Genomic DNA, 22,764 nt, shown 5'->3' on the forward strand with positions numbered 1-22,764 from the left:
TTTAGAAAAGGCAGAGGAACCAGAGATCAAATTGCCAACATCCACTGGATCATGGAAAAAGCAAGAGAAAGAGAGTTCCAGCTTCAGCAATTTGGGGACAGATTAAAAGTCCTAGAACTCTGAAAAAAAAAAAAAAAGAAATACATCTACTTCTGCTTTATTGACTATGCCAAAGCCTTTGACTGTGTGGATCAAAATAAACTGTGGAAAATTCTGAAAGAGATGGGAATACCAGACCACCTGACCTGCCTCTTGAGAAACCTATATGCAGGCCAGGAAGCAACAGTTAGAACTGGACATGGAAAACAGACTGGTTCCAAATAGGAAAGGGAGTACGTCAAGGCTATACATTGTCACCCTGCTTATTTAACTTATATGCAGAGTACATCATGAGAAACGCAGGGCTGGAAGAAGCACAAGCTGGAATCAAGATTGCCGGGAGAAATATCAATAACCTCAGATATGCAGATGACACCACCCTTATGGCAGAAAGTGAAGAGGAACTGAAAAGCCTCTTGATGAAAGTGAAAGAGGAGAGTGAAAAAGTTGGCTTAAAGCTCAACATTCAGATAACTAAGATCATGGCATCTGGTCCCATCACTTCATGGCAAATACATGGGGAGACAGTGGAAACAGTGACATACTTTATTTTTCTGGGCTCCAAAATCACTGCAGATGGTGACTGCAGCCATGATTTTAAAAGACGCTTACTCCTTGGAAGGAAAGTTATGACCAACCTAGATAGCATATTAAAAAGCAGAGACATTACTTTGCCAACAAAGGTCCATCTAGTCAAGGCTATGGTTTTTCCAGTGGTCACGTATGGATGCGAGAGTTGGACTGTGAAGAAAGCTGAGTGTGGAAGAATGGATGCTTTTGAACTGTGGTGTTGGAGAAGACTCTTGAGAGTCCCATGGACTGCAAGGAGATCCAACCAGTCCATTCTAAAAGAGATCAGTCCTGGGTGTTCTTCAGAAGGACTGATGCTAAAGCCGAAACTCCAGTACTTTGGCCACCTCATGTGAAGAGTTGACTCATTGGAAAAGACTCTGATGCTGGGAGGGATTGGGGGCAGGAGGAGAAGGGGACGACAGAGAATGAGATGGCTAGATGGCATCACCGACTCGATGGATGTGAGTTTGAGTGAACTCCGGGAGTTGGTGATGGACAGGGAGGCCTGGCATGCTGCAATTCATGGGGTCACAAAGAGTCGGACATGACTGAGCGACTGAGCTGAACTGAACTGAGGAGTAACTGATTAGCGCATGACTATCTCCATTAACACATGATGAAATCCTATAGCCAATGATGAAAGATAAATAATATACACACAAAGTAAGGTCTTAGAAAGAAGGGAGACAGTGATCAGTTGTGAAGATTTTCAGGTTAAGTCACCATCACTGTAGTGACTGTTTCTTCTTGGGCTGAAAGCAGAAGGAACTGTGCAGCACGAAAAGTCCAGATGAATGAACATGAATGGAAACAAGAATGAGTAGGCTGGAAGGGAAGGTCAAGCAGAGTCAGTGGGAACTACAGAGTAAGGGAAGGTGGGTGGACTTGATAGATCTAGGGCAGCAGGGGGCACATCTCCTTGTGAATCAGCACCTCCTCTTACTATGGTTCCAGACCATGGGTTCTCTCCTGGAGGAACTCCTTTTTAGAAGAGAAATACAGTTTTCCCCTAAATCAGTGTTTTGCCACTCCTGGAAGAGTGCCTTTGCATAGAATTATTATATAAACATAGGTTACTATATGCAAGTGGATGTGGTATCAGAGCCTAGGTCCCCGTGCTTCCCTTCCTCAACCACAGTGAAGAGAAACCAAAATAATGAAATTGGAGCACAGATTGTTCTGCAGCTCCCTCCAGTGGCGCTGAAGGGCCTACATTGTCCTTGGCAAGCATTTTCTATTTTTGTAGCTCTCACCATTCTGTGGGCCCAATTTCAAGTTGATTGAGTCATCATCTTATTCAGAGTGTGTATGAAAGACATTTGCCTCTGACTTGTAAACAACTGTTGTCTCAGGGCTAACAGGTGCCGAGCTACCCAGGAACAGGTATTAGTCCAGAGAGGTCAGAGGCACCAAGTGGATTTTGAAAATACGACACAACACTTACAGTGAGAATAGCAGCACAAGCTTGGGGTGCGTTGACTATTCTCTTTTTCCTTTATCAGAAACTTGCCTGGTTGTATATTCTGAGTCTGTTTCTGTGCCTTGACTGAGACCCAAAGAAAGGACCAGGTAGTCATACACTTGGGAAAATCAAGACCATGCTAAGAGCTTTATTGTTTATTTATCAGAATCCTATAGAAGCAAAAACTTTCCCCAGAAATGCCAGAACGATGCGTTTGATCTAAATTCACACTGATCAACTTTCACTTAGAATTTACTAGAATACTAGAATTGGCAGGAAATCTGGCCTTCAATCCAGCCCTTTCATTTTGTAGATGAGGAAACTAAGACACCAACAGTGTCCTTGACTCTTGGCCCAGCGCTCCTCACAATGAAAGCTTGGGGCTCTGACCCTTGAAATTTGGCAGTGAATCATTTCTGGGCATGGGTGAGAGCTGGCTAGTTCGGCCTCAAGGCACTCGCAGAATGGCCTGACTTGTATTTGTATCTTCCTGGAGACCTAGAAATATTTGTACAATTCTCTGAATTTAAAGGAATGGAAGAAGGAAGAAAACCAGATTCTCTTTTGTGACTGCAGAATAAACTAGAAAAGAAGGCCCTTTTCCGTCCCTCTCAGCATGCAGTAGTCTGAGGAAGCAGGGCCTGGTGTGCTGGGTACGCGCGTGGTAATGAGACTAGGACACCTGGGGCACAGGTTTGTATGTGTGAAGCTGAGAAGCTATTTTTAGTCTCTCCTGGTCTGTCCTAGAGGATGGTGCTTTATTCTAGTTCCATGTAATCTTCAGTTCTCACCTCCCAATTCCGAATATGAGGAGATAAGTTTCTGAATATACACATGTTCCTGAAACAGCTTGGTTCTCAAGACGCTGTCAGCCAGCACAGCACATCTTGGTCTCAAATTTAGTGCTGTGCCCACAGCTTTCCTTCTAAGCACCCACCCATGAGGAGGGAAGAGCCTTCTCTGCCCAAGTCTCCTGTAGAGACAGGAAATCATTCTATCTCATTTGTCGATTCCGTTTCAGTTCAGCAGCCATTTTCCACACAGCGACACAATTGGAAAGCAGTATCTCTTCTGGGAACTGAGATTCCATTTCAGGAGGAATTTCACTGTCTGTAGTCTCAATGTAACTCACGAGTGTATCTCTCAGGCTGAAAAACCAAGGAACAATAGACAGCATTAAATAGTCACGTGACATAAGGAGACCATCAATGGTCAGTTTTTTGGTCATCACAGAACTAAAGTGCTTATTAAGGCCAGTAGTATTGAGAGTTAGCTTAAAGACAACTAACTGCTGAGTTACTGACCTGGCACTAGAATCTTGGGGTCAAGGTTCTAGTACATCCCTGCTGCCCCCTCCCTGGAGTGCACATACTCTACAGGAAGGAGCTCCCCTTGATAAGGGCCCAGCCAGATGGTTCTAAGCACTCTAGTAATACGTCTGCTATATAAAAAACAAAGCCTCACCATTCAAATAAAGCTGTATTCCAGTTCATGATTTGTATTAACAAAGACCATAAATTCTCTAAGAAGTGATCATCTTTCCCTACACTAAAAAGTCCAGTAAAGATTTCTTGAATGAGATCAAAGAATACAAATGTTAATAGGCATATGCCACAGAACATAATGGAGGAAAACAGTAATTATGAAGCCCTATGTCGGTGAGGAAAACTGGAATTTGATTATCTATTTAGAAAAACAGTAAAGTGCAATTTCTACTTCAGACCACACACAAAAATGAATTGGTTAACAAAACAAATGTAATATATAAAACTATAAAAGAACAAGGAAAAAACATGGGAGAATATTTTATAACCTTGGTAGAAGACCCTTCAGTTCAGTTCAATCACTCAGTCGAGTCCGACTCTTTGCGACCCCATGAATCGCAGCACACCAGGCCTCCCTGTCTATCACCAACTCCTGGAGTCCACCCAAACCCAGGTCCATCAAGTCAGTGATGCCATCCAACCATTTCATCCTCGGTCGTCCCCTTCTCCTCCTGCCCTCAATCTTTCCCAGCATCAGGGTCTTTTCAAATGAGTCAGCTCTTAGCATCAGGTGGCCAAAGTATTAGAGTTTCAGCTTCAACATCAGTCCTACCAAAGAACACCCAGGACTGATCTCCTTTAGGACGGACTGGTTGATCTCCTTGCAATCCAAGGAACTCTCAAGAGTCTTCTCCAACACCACAGTTCAAAAGCGATAAGACCCTTAGAGGTATATTTTCCTAGAGTCTCTGTAGGAAAATTCTCTCAGATTTGGCTTCATAAAATTAAAGACTGAGCTACAGCACTTGTAACATAACAGGTAAAATATTAAGAAAAAGACAAATAACCCAAAAGAAAAAACAGCCAAAGTATATCAAGAGGCAATTCGGAGGAAGATATACAAATGGCTGATAAATATGTTTAGCTTCACCAATAAATAAGAAAGTACTAGGAAAAATGAAATACCAATTTTGGCTCATTAGATGGGTAGAAGTATAAAAGATGGATAATATCCAGTGTGGGCATTCTTATACATTATACATTAATGTAGTTCTTTCTATCAAATTTAAAATGCACATCTCTCTGACATAGTACTTCTACTTGTCGTATTGAGAATATATGACTCTTGCAATTGGTAATGGTAAATCATCAGGAAACCAAGTTCTGCATGAAGATTTTCATGTTTGTGGAAGATGTTGGAAGACGTGGAAGAATGTTGTGTGCACCTTCCTAGGCAAAGTGTGTGTGTTTGTGCTTGTGTGCCTACAAGTCCGTACCTCCACTCAGGGTTGAAATTCTCTGTGGCCTTGGGGTTTTTTAGCTTCAGGATCATCATGTCGTGAAGATCCAGGAGGAAAGCCTCCAGGCCAATATGATTCAGGAAGGTGTTGAGCAGCTTAGCATTTTCAGGGTTGAGATCAGCTTTGTACCTTGAATCAATTTCCCCAAATGGCTCCTGTAATGAAAGAAGAATAAGTGACACATGGAAGCCTGGGAAGGGAACACTCGGCTCCCTGGGTCCAGGAGGACAGGTAGAGGCCAGACTCACTTTTTCCTGTCGAAGCATCAGTTCAGACTTGTGGGCAGAGAGGATACGCCAGAGCGCAATGATGTGTTTTAACTGGCATCTATTGAAGGCCTGCAAGAGAGCAGAACTCCTGATTGGAGGCCCTGTTTTCATTCGGCCCTGCACCAGTTCCACGTCCCTCACTGTGGAGGCCACCTCTGTTTCGTGTTCCCTGCTTCATCTCCAAGATGTCTCTGAAAGCCCTCTCCCACTCGTAGCATCTCAGGGTCCGCCAGTGGCACGCAGTCTGCACGCACACCTCGGCAGACTTGTGGTTCTGAGATCCGTACATTCCAAGTACGTCTCTGTGTCTCCTGTCAACGTGTTCTGTTTACACTGTAGACTGGCTGGGTGAGGGGGTATTCTCGCCTCACCTCCTTTTCAGGGGCTGCATATATTGGTACCCCTGGGGGGTGTATCCCAGTAGGAAGTGGGGAAACGATAGAGGGACAATGATGATTTCCTTTGGAAGAGTCCAGACACGAGACCCACCTTTGAAACCAGTGAGGTTGGATCGCCCATCTTCAGCATGTCTTGGATATACACATTTAAGTGCATGTCTGGATCCCCACCAGCTGCGCTCAGAAATCCCAACGTGACTTCTGTGGCAGACAGAGCTTCACAGGCGTCACTGTAGGACTGCAGTTGTCCTCTGATGGCAGTGATGGCCGAGTTGGGGAGGGGACTCTAGGAAGTCAAAAGCAGGATGGGTCCACAGTTGGGGCATGCTGTGCACCGCTACCCTGCAAGAGTCTTATCTTCTTCACTGCCAAGGCCACGGAATGGGACAGGCTCTCTAAAAACAGCAGTAGTCTGCACTTGGTGCTTCTTAAGTGAAGCAATATTCAGGTATATTACAGAAAGAGAGATGAACTCGTTGAATGTTCAAATCAACTTTGTGAGGATATGAATATGGACACACATACACATCACACAGATATACAGCCCCCACAAACACACACAACATGCATAAATCAGAAAAGCAGGAATAAGTAAGTCTCTGGACCTTTTGCCTCAGCATACACAGTCATGACATCATCTCTAAAATCTACAAGCACAAGACTTCAATCTGTTTATACTCAATGAGAAAAACTTCGGCTGGGACTTCCCTGGTGGTCCAGTGGTTAAGATTCCGCCTTGCAATTCAGGGATGCGGGTTCTATCCCTGGTCCGGGAGCTAAGATGCCACATGCCATGGAGCAACCAAGCCCACGTGCTGCAGCTACTGCCCCCATGCATTCAGGATCTCGTGTGCCACAACTAGTGAGTCTGTGCCTTGCAATGAAAGTTCTCTTATGATGCAAAAAGTCCCTCATGGGGCAACTAACCCAATGCAGCCAAAATAAATAACTACTTTTTAAAAGGATTTATGACAAAAATAGAACTTCTACTGATTTGCTATCCTATTTGCCCTCTGGAAAAAAAAAATCACTGAACCTGGAACAGAGGGAGGCCCTGAAACTCTTTGGTGCTCACAGCAAATGCCTCGAGTAAAGGCAGAAGAGTCCTAATGTGGATGGAAACACTCTGGTAAGACGGAGGCACATGCAAATAAGGTTGATCATCACCTGTGGCATTTTGTTCTTGATGTCCATGAAGAGATGCTCATAGTTCCAGTCCCGTCTGTATACCAGAGTGGGTAATCCCTAAAGGGGAAAGAAAAAGACTGGAAATGGAATCCACTGTGGAGGTTTCCATCAGATGACAATATATGCCTGAGCCGAGACTCAGTGGTAGTCCCAGGGATTTCAGTGCATCACCCGGCAAAGCTGGCAGCTCCTTGTTGCCTCATGATGTGTGTGTTTATCCTGGAAGCTATGGAAACAGTGACACAGTGAGGAGCCCAGCCTGCCCGCCATGGCCAAGCAGACACTGTCACATAGTATTCTGTGGCCCTCGAGCCACCAGTGCAGGCAGGTCGTGAGGACATGGTGCTGACACACTGAGCACAGACCGTGAGCGAGGGGCACTCAGCTGACAGAGCAGAATGAATTAGGCTTGAGCTCGAACAGTTCGCCGCCTAACTGCAGGCAGGGAAGAAGCATAAACAGAACGAAGTACCACACCTTTGACTGGACCTGGAAGCAACAAGCACAGTGCAGGCTGCATTCGGGGAAGGGAGAGTGATCCAGCCTGTGCGGTCATGGGATTCAATGCGGGGAAGTGGATGGAGAGATGCATTTCTGGATGTTAGAAATGTGGCCTAAAGAGCCTGAAGACAGGGACTGGTTGGGAGCTACTGCAGCAGTGGAGCTTAAGGACAGATGCTTTGAACTAGAGCAGCGGGCTGGTTGGTGAAATGAAGGCGCCTGATGGTAGAGATGACAGACTGTGTTTGCAGACTAAAGGAAAAGGGGAAAAACAATGAGGTTCAGTGTGGGTGGCTGGTGGTGCCATTAACTACGGCAGAGAAATCTGGACTAAGTTCACTGAGACCTGCAGTCACCCTTGGGGTACTGAGGTGTGGATTGGATGTACAGACAACTCTGCAGAGCTGTTGGCCCTGAATGCAGGTGTGGTCACAGATACTGGGAGTGTGGACGAAGGGTCCAGAGGATCCCTCCTCATTCTGAAATCGCTGTGATCAAAGCCACACTTGAGGCAACTTTTGCAAAACAGACACACAGACCACAGACATGTGGACCATGGACATGTGGGCCACGTCAATACAGCAGGTCAACCTTGCCTTGAGGGTCAGCCTAGGCTTGCCCTGAAGGAAGCGGCTGATGATCTGGCGCTGGATCTTCTCCAGGTCAAACTCCTGCAGGGTCTCCCCACCCTGCTCCACTTGGTACTGGCAGTTGGAGAGAATCAGTGGAATCAGGTCCCGCTCCACTTCGTAGCTAATGACGTGCAGGTCGGCAATCTCAGAGGCATCGACGGAGTAGCTGGGGACAGACAGACAGAGCTCAGGGTCCCAGTGAGGTGCACGTGGCCTGTCCATGCAGAGCCAGCTCCTGTCTGACGTTGCCACAGGCTGTGCAGGTGCTGCTGCTGCTGCTGCTGCTGCTAAGTCGCTTCAGTCGTGTCTGACTCTGTGCGACCCCATAGACGGCAGCCCACCAGGCTCCCCGTCCCTGGGATTCTCCAGGCAAGAACACTGGAGTGGGTTGCCATTTCCTTCTCCAATGTGCAGGTGAAGGGACACGCAAATCGGTGACACTTGTGAGTGTAGCTGAAGGGGTTTCTGTTTAAGAAAGACCTGAAGCCTGGCTTGCTGTCTCTAGGTCTCGTGACCCTATTTTCCTGTTTGTTCCCCCCAGAAACGACTTCCTGTGCTGAAAGAGCGTCCCCTGCTGTCGGCCTGCATGCTTACCTGTTGTCTTCTTTGGAGAACTTCTCTACCGCATAGACAATTTCATTGTGCAAGTTAATCAAGTAGCTGACTAAGGCAGTGGAACAAAGGCCCCGGCCCTGGCGGCGAGGCAGGATGACTTCCAAGTCAGTGTCCAGATCCAGGTCGGAGCTGCAGTAGTCTTTAGGCAGCTTGATCTCACCTTTAAACGACAGAGGGGCAGTCACCTCCCTGCTGTTTCTTTCATAGCCTCAGGACTGGGAGCCTACCACGGTGGGAAGGCGAGCAACGCAGAAGCCCCCTCAACAGAACAGAGCTGGGAACCAAGGGTGCTTCTGTCTTCCACGTCTCTTTTATGTGCTGACAAGTTTGAAATATTCTCAGCTCCTTTTTGATTTTATATACTTTACTTTGATTTTATAATTTATTCTGAATTTATAGGACTTTAGAGGACTGAGGGGTTGTTCTTTCTGATATGTTATTCACTCATCAGACACCCCCACAAGAGTTCAGCATTAGAGGCACACAGCATGGTGCTGTGCACACACAGAAAAGGCAGAGTTCAGCTCAGCTCAGTTCAGCCTCTCAGTCGTGTCTGACTCTTTGCGACCCCATGGACGCCAGGCTTCCCTGTCCATCACCAACTCCTGAAGCTTGCTAGACTGGAGAGAATAGGCCTTCAGAGAGGTGCTCCTGTAATGTTTAGTATTAAAGGGGAGTTGACTTACCATTGGTCTCCAGCGATCGCCTCAGCTTGTTCCATGTTGACAGAAAGATAGTGATTCTACTGAGGGCTAACTTCTTCAGCCCATCTAGCAAACAAAACACTTTTTAAGAACTCCAAGATAACACCTACTCCTATCTAGGTCAAACCAACAGAATTACTTGATCTTTGACCCCCACCTTCATATCATCACCAACACACTCTAAATGCTGTTTAAACTAAAGCTGAGTTTAAGGAACCAGAAAGAGAGAGGGAGATTCTGGACTGCTACAGCAAAAGCCTCTAATGTGTCCCAGGCATTCACAGCACCCACTGCTTCATGCTACAAGCTTAGGATACAGAACACACATTAGCCCTGAACTGGAGCCCCTGAGTTGGACCAATTCTTTGTACCACAGGGGTAGTCCTGATGCCCTGTGAGAGCAGAGCCTTACCTGAATGGTGACTGCTAATGAAACTTCGGATGGATTTGTACTCAACTTCTGAAACATTCTGGAATCGTTTCACTAGATTCCTTTGCAGCTCCAAAACCTCAGGCAAGAATTTTACCAGTCTCAGTTCTGCTTCCTAGAGAAGGGAAGAACACCGGGAACACTTTTTAACATATCTACATAATGATACTGGGAAACAGACTTTGTGGCTGGCTCAGGCCATGTATTTGTAGTTTAATACAGTCAATGTGGAGAAGGCAATGGCACCCCACTCCAGTACTCTTGCCTGGAAAATCCTATGGACGGAGGAGCCTGGTAGGCTGTAGTCCATGGGGTCACTAAGAATTGGGAATGACTGAGCGACTTCACTTTCACTTTTCACTTTCATGCATTGGAGAAGGAAATGGCAACCCACTCCAGTATTCTTGCCTGGAGAATCCCAAGGACAGAGGAGCCTAGTGGGCTGCCATCTATGGGGTCGCAGATTCGGACATGACTGAAGCGACTTAGCAGCAGCAGCAGCAGCATGGTCAATGTGCCATTTTAGATGATAACACATCATAATACTTGCAAATGGGTTAATAGGCCAAATCATTCTCTCAGCAAGTACCTAGCGACTGCTTACAATGTGTTGGCCAGTGTTCTACCCTCTAAGGGTCAAGAAGCAAACTTGTGCGGCTGACACATCAAATGTGTTGGCCAGACGCTGATGAAAGAAAACAGCCTCTTGGGCCCATGAGATGGGCTGGGTGTGGAGAGGCACTCCTGAGAACAAGAAGATGAAGCATATAGGCAATGATGCTTAGTGATGATCCAGTGTCATTCTGAAGACCTAAGACCTATGCTTCTTCAGTTTAATGGACCTGAGCACACCAGTGACAGATCAGAGTGTTATCATGATGGCCTTCCCACTGGGAATCCATTTTCTTTAACTGACCCACCAAAATTTCTGCATCATCTTACTTCTTGCTAGACTGCAAATACTGGTGCATGGAGGGAAATGATTAGAAAATCTGTTGTAGAAAATAAGAGTTCAAATGGATTAAAGTTAGGACAGTGTATAATTCTGGCTCTAAAAGGTATGATGCACATGTTACTGTGTTACTACTCTGTTTCCTCCAATCCTATCACCACCCTCCCTCTGAATGGTTCAGGAACAGGGAAAATTTTTTGTTTGATTTTGGCTATGCATTCTTAACTAAAGTTTTTTCATTCAACAGACACTCATTTGGAGACTAACTGCTCCAGGCACTGGGGAATGAAGATGAACAGACAAAGGAAAGATTTTATTCTATTTTTTCTTAGTGATTGGGAGAAACCCTCCTGGCCCTCAAGAACTTTACAGATTCCTGCTAATTCCAATTCGTGTATATGTTTCACCTGTGACTTTATGTTTCAAATGACTCATATAGATGGATATGTTTGGAGATTTCTGCTCTATCCCTGAGTCTTCTGCCAGAGACACTTTATTCAAAACTCAAAGTAGTTTAATGGCTGTCTCATTTTCAGGGCTGATCAGACTAAATGAGAGCAGGGCCTTCACATCTCCAGGGGACATGTAAGTGGTGGTCACAGCGAAGCAGCCTCACCTTCTGCAGGAACTTCCAGAGGATGGGCACTGATTCTTTGCCGTTCTTTTGCTCCACGATGTGCTGGAGGTACTCAATGGTGATCCTTTTCCTGCAGCTCCACATCTTAGAGCAGTGAACCATGCTATTCTTGGGCAGGTGGGGCAGGAAGGTCACTGGGTCACCATACACGATTTTGGCCACAGGGTTGGAGCTGATGCGCTCATCTTGGCTGATCTGAGCGTTCACTGCCAGGAGGGTTTTATCTAGATACTAGGTGAGGAAAGCGACATGGGATCTGGAAGTGAGATGCTACTTCAGATGGACTGGATACCTAGTGTGACCTTACCAGTGGGCTGATTTGGGAGGCTGCCCTCCTTGTTTTAGCCTGTAATCAAATAGTCACATTTCCTATCTTTATCATAATTTATATGTTCCTTATTTGCAGGTTTTTGTCTCTCCAAACAGAATGAGTCTCAGACACCTATATTTTATTACTATTATTTTGAATACTTGCTGATTTATATTTCCCGATGGGCTTAGTTACTCTCAGTAACATTCTTATCTGACAGGGTTTATTTCTCTGCCTCTTGCTCACACGTTCTGCTATAAAAAGTAGTGGAGAGAAAAGGACTGCTGGCATTCTGGATTCCCAGTAATTCCCCAACTTGACATACCGGCCCACCTCGGGAGGGGACAGGATGGGGGAGAGGGCAACAGGAGGGTGGGGTGACCAAATAGAGAACACCTAAATCTGTGACTTAGCCTAGGGTTTCTGTCTCTAAGGGACACTTGCAGAAGAGACAACAGACCGAGGGCTCAGCAGAGGCCACAGAAACACCTTCCTGCACTTTCCCAAAGTAGCCCCATAGCTACTCGTCACTTACCTCTAGTTCATGCAGAATAATAGTCTCAACTAGCTTTTCCCACCTGTTCCTCTCTTCTCTGGTTGACAATTCTGCATCAAAATCTGAAGAGCCTACAAAGAAAAATGTGTGTGTTACCCTAGAAACAAAAACCACAGCAGTCTGCCTAAATGCTAAAGAAATGTTCAATTGAAATAATGCTCCTTTTGGGAGCAGGGGCACATATTTTTTCCAAAAGTAACCTGAACATTTAAAAATGTTTCCTGATGCTAACACCAAACTTATGATCTTTGAGAAGATACTTCAAACTCTAAAATCTCTAAGCACATAATTATCATCTTAAAGCTATTCTGAACAAAATTACTGAAAGGACCAATACTGGAAATCAGAAGCCCAGGGTCAAAATAACGGTAACCAGGGTCTCAACTGCTGCCACCTGGGCTTGGAGATGGAGGCAGGACCCTGTGGGTGTCCATGTGATGCAGAGTGCTGTAGAAACTGTCAGTGTGCTTCTAGAATTTGGTCACTTTGTCACTATGAATTTGGCTGAACTTACCTGGTGTGAAATCACACCAGAATGACAGACTTAAAATCTGATTTTGCTAAATGGGTAAATCTGTGCTGATGTTGGTTTATGGCAAAAAAAAAAAAAAAAGCCCCTGAAGTGGATTTTCTTGCCATATGGCAGAAGTTTCAATCGTTGTTGTTATTTTAAATAATATTTTCATTAGAGTGGTAATTTTAAAAGAGTTTTGCAAATAAACAAAAAGAAAACAAAACTGATCTTAATTCCAGCACTCAGATAACCCTCTTATTAATTTGTCTTACAGACCTTTTCTTTCTGGGTGGATTTTAAATTTTAAACTAAAAAATTAGCTCAGTGATCATAATAGTTGTTAGCCTGTTTTTTAATGGAACAAATTGTGGACATGACACGTATTAAATCAAGCTGAAATGGGTCAGGACACTATGGTAAATGGGCCACTCTTGTCCTCTGCCTGCCTTGTCTGTGGAGAAACTTTAGCCAGAGAATAAGTTTAATCAGAGAAATGATAAAATACAGAAACAGAGGAAAACAGTCATCGGAGGCCAAATAATAATAATGTAGTCATTAAGCATAATCAAGGACCTTTAGTTCCTTCTTAAGGGTTATAGATAATATTCTGAGACATATTCTATGAGCTCTCTTATAGATACTGAAACCCCAGTTGGAGAAATTAACCACATGATGACCATACTGAGCCATGACATAAGCTGCCACAATTCTGAGAGTTGGCTTCAAAGAAATGGAAACAAATCTACCCTGCAACTGAAGATTAACTGTACAAGACAATCATGATGATGATAATCAGACCATCGATGACCAATTTCAAGAGTACTGTCACAGCTGACTGTCCTGCTTCTGTATGTAGTCCCCTCCTTTCACTTATAAAAGCTTTTGCCTACTAGTTGTCAGAGAAGGGAGTCGGCCTTTGGTAAGACATCTACCAGCCATCCTCTTCCTTACCCCTGCCTGCTGCCCACTGCTGGCATGCTAAATAAAGAAAACTTTTCTTTTCACCAAGTTGGCCTCTTTACGGCTTTTGGGTGGTGAGCTGCCAGACCCCACTTTTGGCAACAAGCCCACTACAGCATTTTTTAAGGAAAAGCAAATGCTGTCCTCCCCCCACCCCCACCAAAAAAATGGGAGAGATGTACAATTGAAAGAAGCCAAGTTCCAAGCGCTTATCAAACATTAGTCTCTTTGATGTTTCTTTAACACACATCACCTCTTTTGGATGCCCTGTGTTCCCCATGCAGTGGCTGAACTACATCCAAGGCTGACTTTTGAAGCTAAAGCCTCCCAAATACACTCACACCAGCAGGGGGTCAATGGAAAGGCCAGGCAGGTCCTCCCCTCCCCGACTCTCTGGAAAGTGCACGTCTTCCTGCTTCCCCCTCATCTCCTTCTGGGGTCGAGGAGTGCCCTGCTTCCTCTGCTGGCTGTGCCCCACACCCTGGCCCCGTGCCCAGCTCCTCACTGTGGCCCTGCTCTTGGAGAAGGCGGCACAGGACGAGGTGCACCACGCTGGCGGTCTCGTCCGCACTCCTCCCCAGTGTGTTCATTAGCTGCTCCAGGTCTCTCTGGATGTGCTGCTGTAGAAACCTTTTTGGATCCGACACTGGAGGTTTGATGATGTTCATCAAGTCCTGTGGGGGCAAGGGGACAAAATGTCAAGCAAGGTCTTGTTTGTGGAGGGGATGGCAAGTTTAGGAGAGGTCAGGAGGGGTGAAGAGCCAGTTTCGAGCCAGAGAACAGTCTCTAGGAGGGATGTCAGCGAGATTCAAACAGCACAGGCGACAGAAAGCTGAGGAGCAGAAATGACTACAGTCTGAAAATGACTGCCTTCTATATTGTCAATGTGAAATACAGAATTTTAAAAGCCTAAACTTTTTGCTCTCATAGTTAATTAACTGAGAGAAAACTCAGCATGCTCTTTCTTTCTTCCCCAGAGTCACAGAAAAGACACAGGTAAAATCATCGTTATTTTAGCCTCTCCAATCCCAGGTGTGGACCAGAGACACAGAGTTCATTAAAAGCTGTCTTTACATAATCTGACAAGTATTTCCCCTTACCACCATAGGCCACAGTGGGAAAATTAGGATTTGTGAATTTTACATTGTGTTGTGCATTAGGTAACGCCCCTTATTTGAAATCCACAGAAAGTGGCTAGAACTTTCTATTTCATATTTTTCAACTATTTAAATGATTTACTAAACATTTTAAATGATTAAAAGTTAAAAGTCAAAGTACAAATTACAAGAATGACAATTAAAAATTCAGATTAAAATGGTTTAAATAATGATAAATTTTTATTTAAATTTTGATCGCAATTGAACATTTTAAAGTGTTTTTATATAAAACTTTTAATTCTAAATTCAATATCCATCCAAAATCTAAGTAAAGAATTGGTATCATATATGGTTAATTGAGTTCATCTTTATATCACCCTGTTAGTTATCTTTTACAATGGTATCCTTCTTTTTTAAACTTCCAATGAGTTACATTTAGAATAAGCTTTACTCCTTCCATGGAAAAAAAAGGATTGGTATCAGGTTTCAACATATTCCATCTGGACCTACATACACAGATAAATGTAGGTTAATGAGATTTGTTTTATATTGTAAAACACTCCTTATGTGTTACTATTGCCAGTACCATGCTAATTCACGAGAACCTCTTGAACCACAGATTGGAACTTCAAAGAGGTATAAGAAAATAGTTCCTTGTTTCTACTGGAAAAGGATACTTAGTTATCAGAGAAGCAATACATTCACACTCTCTGAAAGGAAAGAGTGGACAGATTCATTGATCTGTCTTTCCCCTTATCCAAGTACTTCTGCGCTCAGATGTTCCACACTTCCTAAGTAGTTTCTGCTTCTGATGTCAGTAAGGGCACAACAGAAACCTCTCAGCATGCAGACATAGGAAGTAGTCTTGTGTTTCAAGGGGCAAAATCAGAGAACTCGAGTGGAACAGGGTTAGTCACAATAAAACCAGCAGTACCCTTCAGAGCCTTCCCAGGAACTGGGTAGGGCTTTTTAGACAAAAGGATTCACTATAAAAAAACTACCATAGAAACTAGTACATGGTTGGGCAGTACAATGCTCTACCTGGGGACTCTGGGTGGCTCCCAGAAGCATAGCCAGATGAGTGAGTAGCCGGATGAGAAGGAAGACCACTGGGGACATCTGTCGGTCAGATACCACGGGCGCACCTCTGGGTGGTGGGTTTCCCAGCACGTGGCCAGTTTGAGTTCTGTCTGTGGTGTCACTGGAAAGGACGAGAGAAGACAGGGTGAAGGCTGAAGAAGATAATTTCTTCTGGCTCTGGGGGCGCATTTCAGAGTCTCAGGACTGAGAGACCAGGTTCACGGTCTTGAAGAAAATGATGCTGAAAGTTACTGATTGTAATAAGCCTAGACCACTTTTCCGAGTCTTTTTCTTTATAGACAGCCCCTTCTGGCTGACCAAAAGCCCACAACAGTATAAAGTGGCTGTTTGTGAGACTAGTGGGGGGGAAGAGGGGCAATATAATAGTAGGGGGTTTGAGGTACAAACTATTATGTATAAAATAAGCTACAAGGATATATTGTACAACACAGGCAATATAGCCAATATTTTATAACTATAAATGGAATATAGCCTTTAAAATCGTGAATTACAATACTGCACACTTGTAACTTATATAGTATTGTACATCAACTTAGTATAAAAATAAAATAAGCCTTTCTGATAAGCAGCCCTGAGATGACCTCTAAAAATGGTTCAGCATTCACTTGACCCAGAAAACCCCACACAATCACGCAAATAAAGATTCACTTTAAAAACATACCGCCCCGGCCATTGAGGGGATGCATATCCGAAAAGCCACCAAGTATCTGGAGGATGTCACTTTACAGGAGCAGTGTGTGCCACTCCACTGTTACAGTGGTGGAGCTGGTCGGTGTGCAAAGGACAAACACTGAGGCTGAAGGCAGGTTTGGCAGCCGAAAAACAGTGCTGAATTTTTACTGCACACGCTCAAAAATGCAGAAGGTGATGCCGAACTGAAGGACTTAGATGTAGGTTATCTTGCCTATCGAGCACAGCCAGGTGAACAAAACCCCACAGTGCGGCACAGGACTTACAGAGCTCAGGGTTGGATTAACCCCTCCATGAGCTCTCCCTGCCACACTGAGATGATCCTTTCTGAAAAAGAACAGACTGTTCCTAAACCAGAAGAGGAGGTTGCACAGAAGAAAAAGATATCCCAGAAGAAACTGAAGGAACAAAAACTTAAGGTACCGGAATAAATGCTGCAAAAAATAAATGCAAATAAATAATAATAATGAAATAAAATCATTATTAAAACAAAACTGGCTGTTTGTGCTACTCCTGGGGCCATATGTCAGGATGGTGGTCTGGACCTGCTTCTTGCCCTGAATCAGTGGGGGAGCAGCAGGCAGGCAAAGGACAGAGTCTGGAGTAGCTGACATTAACATGGAAGTACATACACACTGGTCTCCTTTTCCCACATTAAAAACTAGGATCCAATCTCTGCAAAGGATTTGGCATCACACCCAGATGGGAGGTGCAGTGTGATGGCTGTGTTCAGCTGAAATGATACTGGAGATTCTAGGACATTCTAATAGTTTATGGAGATAACAGGTTAGAATATTTTAAACTGTAACAGCACCAAAATAGCTAGACTATAAGATCAATGTAGAGAGGTCACACCTCCTATTAAGGGAGCATTTACAACCATACTTGTCTAATGAGCAAGTGTGGGATTATGAGATCCAGTTTTTAGCTGGATTCTGAAGTATTTGATAAGATTGACTAGGTCCCTCTATTTTTCTCAAAAAAAAAAAAAAAAAAAAAGAGTAAGCTAAGAGTTTGTAAATGACAGACTTAAACTTCCCCTGAATCTGGTCACCCTGTTTATGTCAAGCAATTTCTACAGGGGTTGTAACCAAGGTTCAACTGGAAGATATTTGAATTAAAAAGTATTAATATTAGCCAGTCAGAATGGCTGCGATCCAAAAGTCTACAAGCAATAAATGCTGGAGAGGGTGTGGAGAAAAGGGAACCCTCTTACACTGTTGGTGGGAATGCAAACTAGTACAGCCACTATGGAGAACAGTGTGGAGATTCCTTAAAAAACTGGAAATAAAACTACCTTATGATCCAGCAATCCCACTGCTGGGCATACACACTGAGGAAACCAGAAGGGAAAGAGACATGTGTACCCCAATGTTCATCGCAGCACTGTTTATAATAGCCAGGACATGGAAGCAACCTAGATGTCCATCAGCAGTTGAATGGATAAGAAAGGGGTGGTACATATACACAATGGAGTATTACTCAGCCATTAAAAAGAATACATTTGAATCAGTTCTAATGAGGTGGATGAAACTGGAGCCTATTATACAGAGTGAAGTAAGCCAGAAAGAAAAACACCAATAAAGTATACTAACGCATATATATGGAATTTAGAAAGATGGTAACAATAACCCTGTGTACGAGACAGCAAAAGAGACACTGATGTACAGAACAGTCTTATGGACTCTGTGGGAGAGGGAGAGGGTGGGATGATTTGGGAGAATGGCATTGAAGCATGTATAATATCATGTATGAAACGAGTCGCCAGTCCAGGTTCGATGCACGATACTGGATGCTTGGGGCTGGTGCACTGGGACGACCCAGAGGGATGGTATGGGGAGGGAGGAGGGAAGAGGGTTCAGGATGGGGAACACATGTATACCTGTGGCAGATTCATTTCGATATTTGGCAAAACTAACACAATGCTGTAAAGTTTAAAAATAAAATAAAATTTTAAAAAAATAAAATAAAATGTATTACCCATAAAAAAAGTATTAATATTAATAAGTATTAAGGTATGGTCTATTTTTGCATTAAAAGCCCAGTTAGCCAGTGACAGATCAAATGCCTCACTACTGAATGACCACAGAGACCTTGGCGTTGATATCCAACATGACCCAGATCCAAATGTGCTATTGTAATTGATAATATATTTAGTATTGATTTATCAGCTGGAATATAAACAGCCACAAAGCACATGGTTCGATTATTTAGAAATGAAATAGAAAATTGCATACTCGATAACACGAAATCCCTCCTCCGGTTTGTGATTAATCCCTCCAATTGGAGCACGACAGTCAATACAAAAACTCTGTTCCGTCGGCTTGCCACACTAGGAGAAACACAAATGTGACCCCAGATCAGTTTGGACAAATCCCAGAGTGAGCCCATACTTAGCACAGAAGGTAGTGGATGCCAATAGGATTGCTTCCTTCAGTGTATGTGTATGTCAGGTGGGGTTGCAGGAGCCCTGGGAGACAGGGCAGGCACTCCGTGCCAACTGTGGTGTGTGTGTGTGTGTGTGTGTTAGTCGCTCAGTCGTGTCCATCTCTTTGCGACCCCATGGACTATACCCACCAGGCTCCTCTGTCCAGGGGACTCTCCAGGCAAGAACACTAGAGTGGGTTGCCATTTCCTTCTTCAGCCAACTATGTTGTATGTGGGAAAATTTAGACTTTTTTAAGAGTAGAGGCTATTAAGTTTTATTCCCAGACACTTTATAGACAAATATACAAAATTCAATCTTTTATTTTCACATTCATCACTGTTTTCCATTCATTCTCCTATGAGTTTAGTGCTTCATTATCTAACACCAGGAATACTACAGTAGCTTCCAAACTGATTTCCTTAAATGGCATTCCTTAATGCCATTTAGACTTTTTTATTTTTAAACAATGTCACCATATGATTTACTACTTCCAAAGGTTCATTTTTCAAAATCAGATTGTGTGCTACTATAAATAGACTAATAGTTTGTAACAAATCAAACCAGTCTCAGATTTCTGGACCACAGAATTTCAGAACTGGGAGCAGTCTTAGGAAGAATCTATTTTAATCCCATTACATGGATAATGAAGTGAGAAGCTCAGAAATATAAGGTGCGAAGCATGTATCCAGTTTATCCTCCATGCTGCTTATTTACTGTATTAAATAACATTTGTCTGTTTCAATTCAATAGCCTGTTCTGAGCATGTATAGATGACACTATGAATGGCCCTGGCTAGATGCTTTGGGACTCAGACATGAACAATACACGCATCTTCCCCTCACAGGCTTACAAGCCACGCATCTCCTTTTCCTACCCTTTGCTGTCTAGACTGTCTCCTTGTTGGGCTAGTAATCTAGCCTGCAGTCTAGTCAACACCTTGTCATCACAAAGACCTCTGTTACTGACTCTGTACTGTAGTGGCCAGGAAGGACTGCCAGCATGGTTCCAGCCCTGCAGTTTGGTCTTTCAGGGGACCTTGAGCAACATCTGGAGGCAGTTTTATTTGTCACACTGTGTGAGACAAGATACTACTGCCGTCCGGTGAGTTGAGGCCAGGAATGCTTGTAAACCTGCAAGAATGCCCAGGCCAGCCCCACAATAAGGCCTTATGTCCACAGGGCTGAGGTCAAGAAACCCAGGCTGGAAAACCTTCATACCGTTTGGAGGTTTAGTCAGAATACCTAGTGAAAGTGAAAGTCACTCAGTCGTGTCTGACTCTTTGCAACCCCATGGACTGCAGTCCATGGAATTCTCCAGGCCAGAATACTGGAGTGGGTAGCCCTTCCCTTCTCCAGAGGATCTTCCCAACCCAGGGATCAAACCCAGGTCTCCTGCACTGCAGGCAGGTTCTTTACCAGCTGAGCTGCAAGGGAAGCCCAAAAATACTGGAGAGGGTAGCCTATCCCTTCTCCAGCGGAGCTTCTCGACCCTGGAATTGAAGCGGGGTCTCCTGCATTGCAGGTGGATTCTTTACCAACTGAGCTATGAGGGAAGCCCCATAGAACAGCTGTCAAAATGAGTCTGTGTTCTCTCCAAAGGTCCAGTCTCCAAATATCCTCCTCCCTCATGGGCCCCCTCCTTAGACCTGGAGGAGGAACACACATTTTGAAGCCCCCACAAACCCTATCCCAAATACCAAGACTCACCTCTCCTACAGAGCACACGTGACCATTGGGACATGCTGTTGAAAGAACAGGACACAATGTTGGCTGGTGAGGCTTTGCCTAATGACCCACCATTAAAAGGCAAACCTAACTCCCTGCTTTCTGGTCTAACCAAATAATGACGTGGACTTGATGACCCAAGCATGTTACCAGAAATCTTAAACTCTGCTAGTTTACTAATAGATACTTGATACATACCAGGAGCTCAACTTGTAGCATTGAAAAATAGTGTCTGGGTTTAATTTCACAAAGCAAAGAGAAACTAGATTATAGGCTCATAGAAGGGGTTCTTTTTGGAGGCAAAATGGATAGTATTTTATACCCTCCTATTTATTCTCTTTGATTTTTTTTCTTTTTGCTGTGAGCAGGTTTTATAACAACTTTTAAAACTACTTTTAAAAGATTATTTACTCAGGACAATGGCAAAATTTACATCAGGTCATGGGTTATATTATTTCCTCCCTCAGGTCTATATTTCTAAAATAACTATCTTTGGGTCAAAACCTTGGTTGTTTTGTGAGCTGGCCCTAGACTGAGTTTCTGATGTGGTTCCCAGTGCCCCCTTCTCCCCCAAAGGGCGTATTCCAGGAAACAGAAGTGCATCCGGAAGGACCCTTTCCCTGTGACTAAGAAAAAGAATGATTTGGTTCATCCACAGTCAGCAGGTACCAATTCCCGCAAACTGTTCATGTTTTGCAAAGGCACCCATGGCAGGAGGAGGCAGGCACCCTGGACCCTTCAGGCACAAACCCATGTACCCCCATTCTGTACCGATGTTTTCTGTAGTTTTAGGTTGCTATTCAAAGCTCAGGAGTGGGATTCTGCCACAGGCCAGCACTTACTGTACCACGTGACTTCTTCCAGACCCTTCCAATTCCTAGCTTGAGCCAGTAAGTCTTCAGGCATCGTTGGAAGAAAGGCATTCTGAAAAGTCAAAAAAGCAGAGCTGGCTTTAGCTTAGTGAACACATCGACTGGCTGTCGCTGCTCAGCAAGAGGCCTTGAGTAAGAATGTGACCTTGATTTTCTTTCTTCTCGACCCCAAAAGCTCTCTATGAAGAACACAGAACAGCTCTCTATGAAATGACAAAGGGCAAGGCAAGGCTTTCGCCATCATGTGGACTGAAGCATCAAGTGAGAAAGGAAGACGGCGAACCTACAAGATAAACAGGTTCAACAGTTTCTGAGGTACCGGCTGGGTCTCTAAAGTTTTCCCTGTGAAGGCAGAAGAAATCATATCCCAGTCTTACCACCATGAGGTGTGGGAAGAAGGCCGAATTCTTCAGGGGTCCTAAGACTTGGCTTTGTCCACAGAGAAGGACAGTTGCAGCATGAACAGCCATTTCTATTACTGTCCCTTCCAGGTTGCTGACCCCAGGACCTGTCCTCAGCAGGGGTAGTTCATTATTCACAAGGGATATTGCAAAAGCGCTGATATCAGGAGACAAGGTGTTGCTTTTCTCAATGAATTTCTTCATAGCCTCACATTGCTGACAGGAAAAAAAATACATCAAATAAAAATATTATATGAATAGCAGGAGAAAAACCAAAGGTTTTCTCTTATGTTAGTCATGCTTTTTGATACCAAAAACTTATCAAATATCTGCTTAAGAGGAATCCTCTGGTGTCCAGTGCTAGGACTACCATTTTCACCGCCGAGGAGCTGAGGTTCAATCCCTAGTTGGGGAACTGAGACCTCTCAAGACACAGGGCGCAGCCATAAATAAATAAACAAATGAAGTTGCATTAAAAAATTTTAAATCAAGGTTAGAATGGCTAAATGATTACTGCCTGAGGGGGAATTATCCAGAGAAATCTCCTCCATGAACACAGAAACCACATGTGCAAGCACTAGTTTTGATAATTCTGTTTTGGAAAACATTATTGTATGTTCTTTTTAAAGACAACTTTATTTTTATTTATTTATTTTAAATTTATTTGGCTTCAATGGGTTTTAGTCATGGCATGTGGGATCTAGTTCCCTGACCAGGGATTGAACCCAGGCCCCTGTATTGGGAGTGCAGAGTCTTAGCCACTGGACCACCAGGGAAGTCCATAAATTATTTTTTTAACTGTAATATTAATTGTTACTCTAAAAGCTTTGGGTGAAACAGAAAATAGTTCCTCTTCATAAGAAGGC

General features: G+C 44.0%; 1 protein-coding gene across 1 annotated transcript in view; it reads right to left on the reverse strand.

Annotated features, from left to right (window-relative positions):
* Positions 1–2,252: 2,252 nt before the first annotated feature.
* LOC133232783 (E3 ubiquitin-protein ligase RNF213-like) overlaps positions 2,253–22,764 on the reverse strand; it is a 129,217-nt gene continuing 108,705 nt past the window's right edge. Inside the window, 17 exon segments of the mRNA XM_061392638.1 lie at positions 2,253–3,282; positions 4,896–5,074; positions 5,168–5,257; positions 5,678–5,872; positions 6,754–6,831; positions 7,872–8,073; positions 8,502–8,682; positions 9,209–9,292; positions 9,639–9,771; positions 11,225–11,476; positions 12,091–12,182; positions 14,091–14,259; positions 15,724–15,883; positions 18,711–18,805; positions 20,608–20,642; positions 21,468–21,549; positions 21,875–22,114. Of these exon segments, the coding sequence (XP_061248622.1) occupies positions 3,129–3,282; positions 4,896–5,074; positions 5,168–5,257; positions 5,678–5,872; positions 6,754–6,831; positions 7,872–8,073; positions 8,502–8,682; positions 9,209–9,292; positions 9,639–9,771; positions 11,225–11,476; positions 12,091–12,182; positions 14,091–14,259; positions 15,724–15,883; positions 18,711–18,805; positions 20,608–20,642; positions 21,468–21,549; positions 21,875–22,114 (2,421 nt within the window). The 3' untranslated portion in view covers positions 2,253–3,128.

The sequence above is a fragment of the Bos javanicus genome, chromosome 19 (genome assembly GCF_032452875.1).
Source record: "Bos javanicus breed banteng chromosome 19, ARS-OSU_banteng_1.0, whole genome shotgun sequence".
Classification (NCBI taxonomy): Eukaryota; Metazoa; Chordata; class Mammalia; order Artiodactyla; family Bovidae; genus Bos; species Bos javanicus.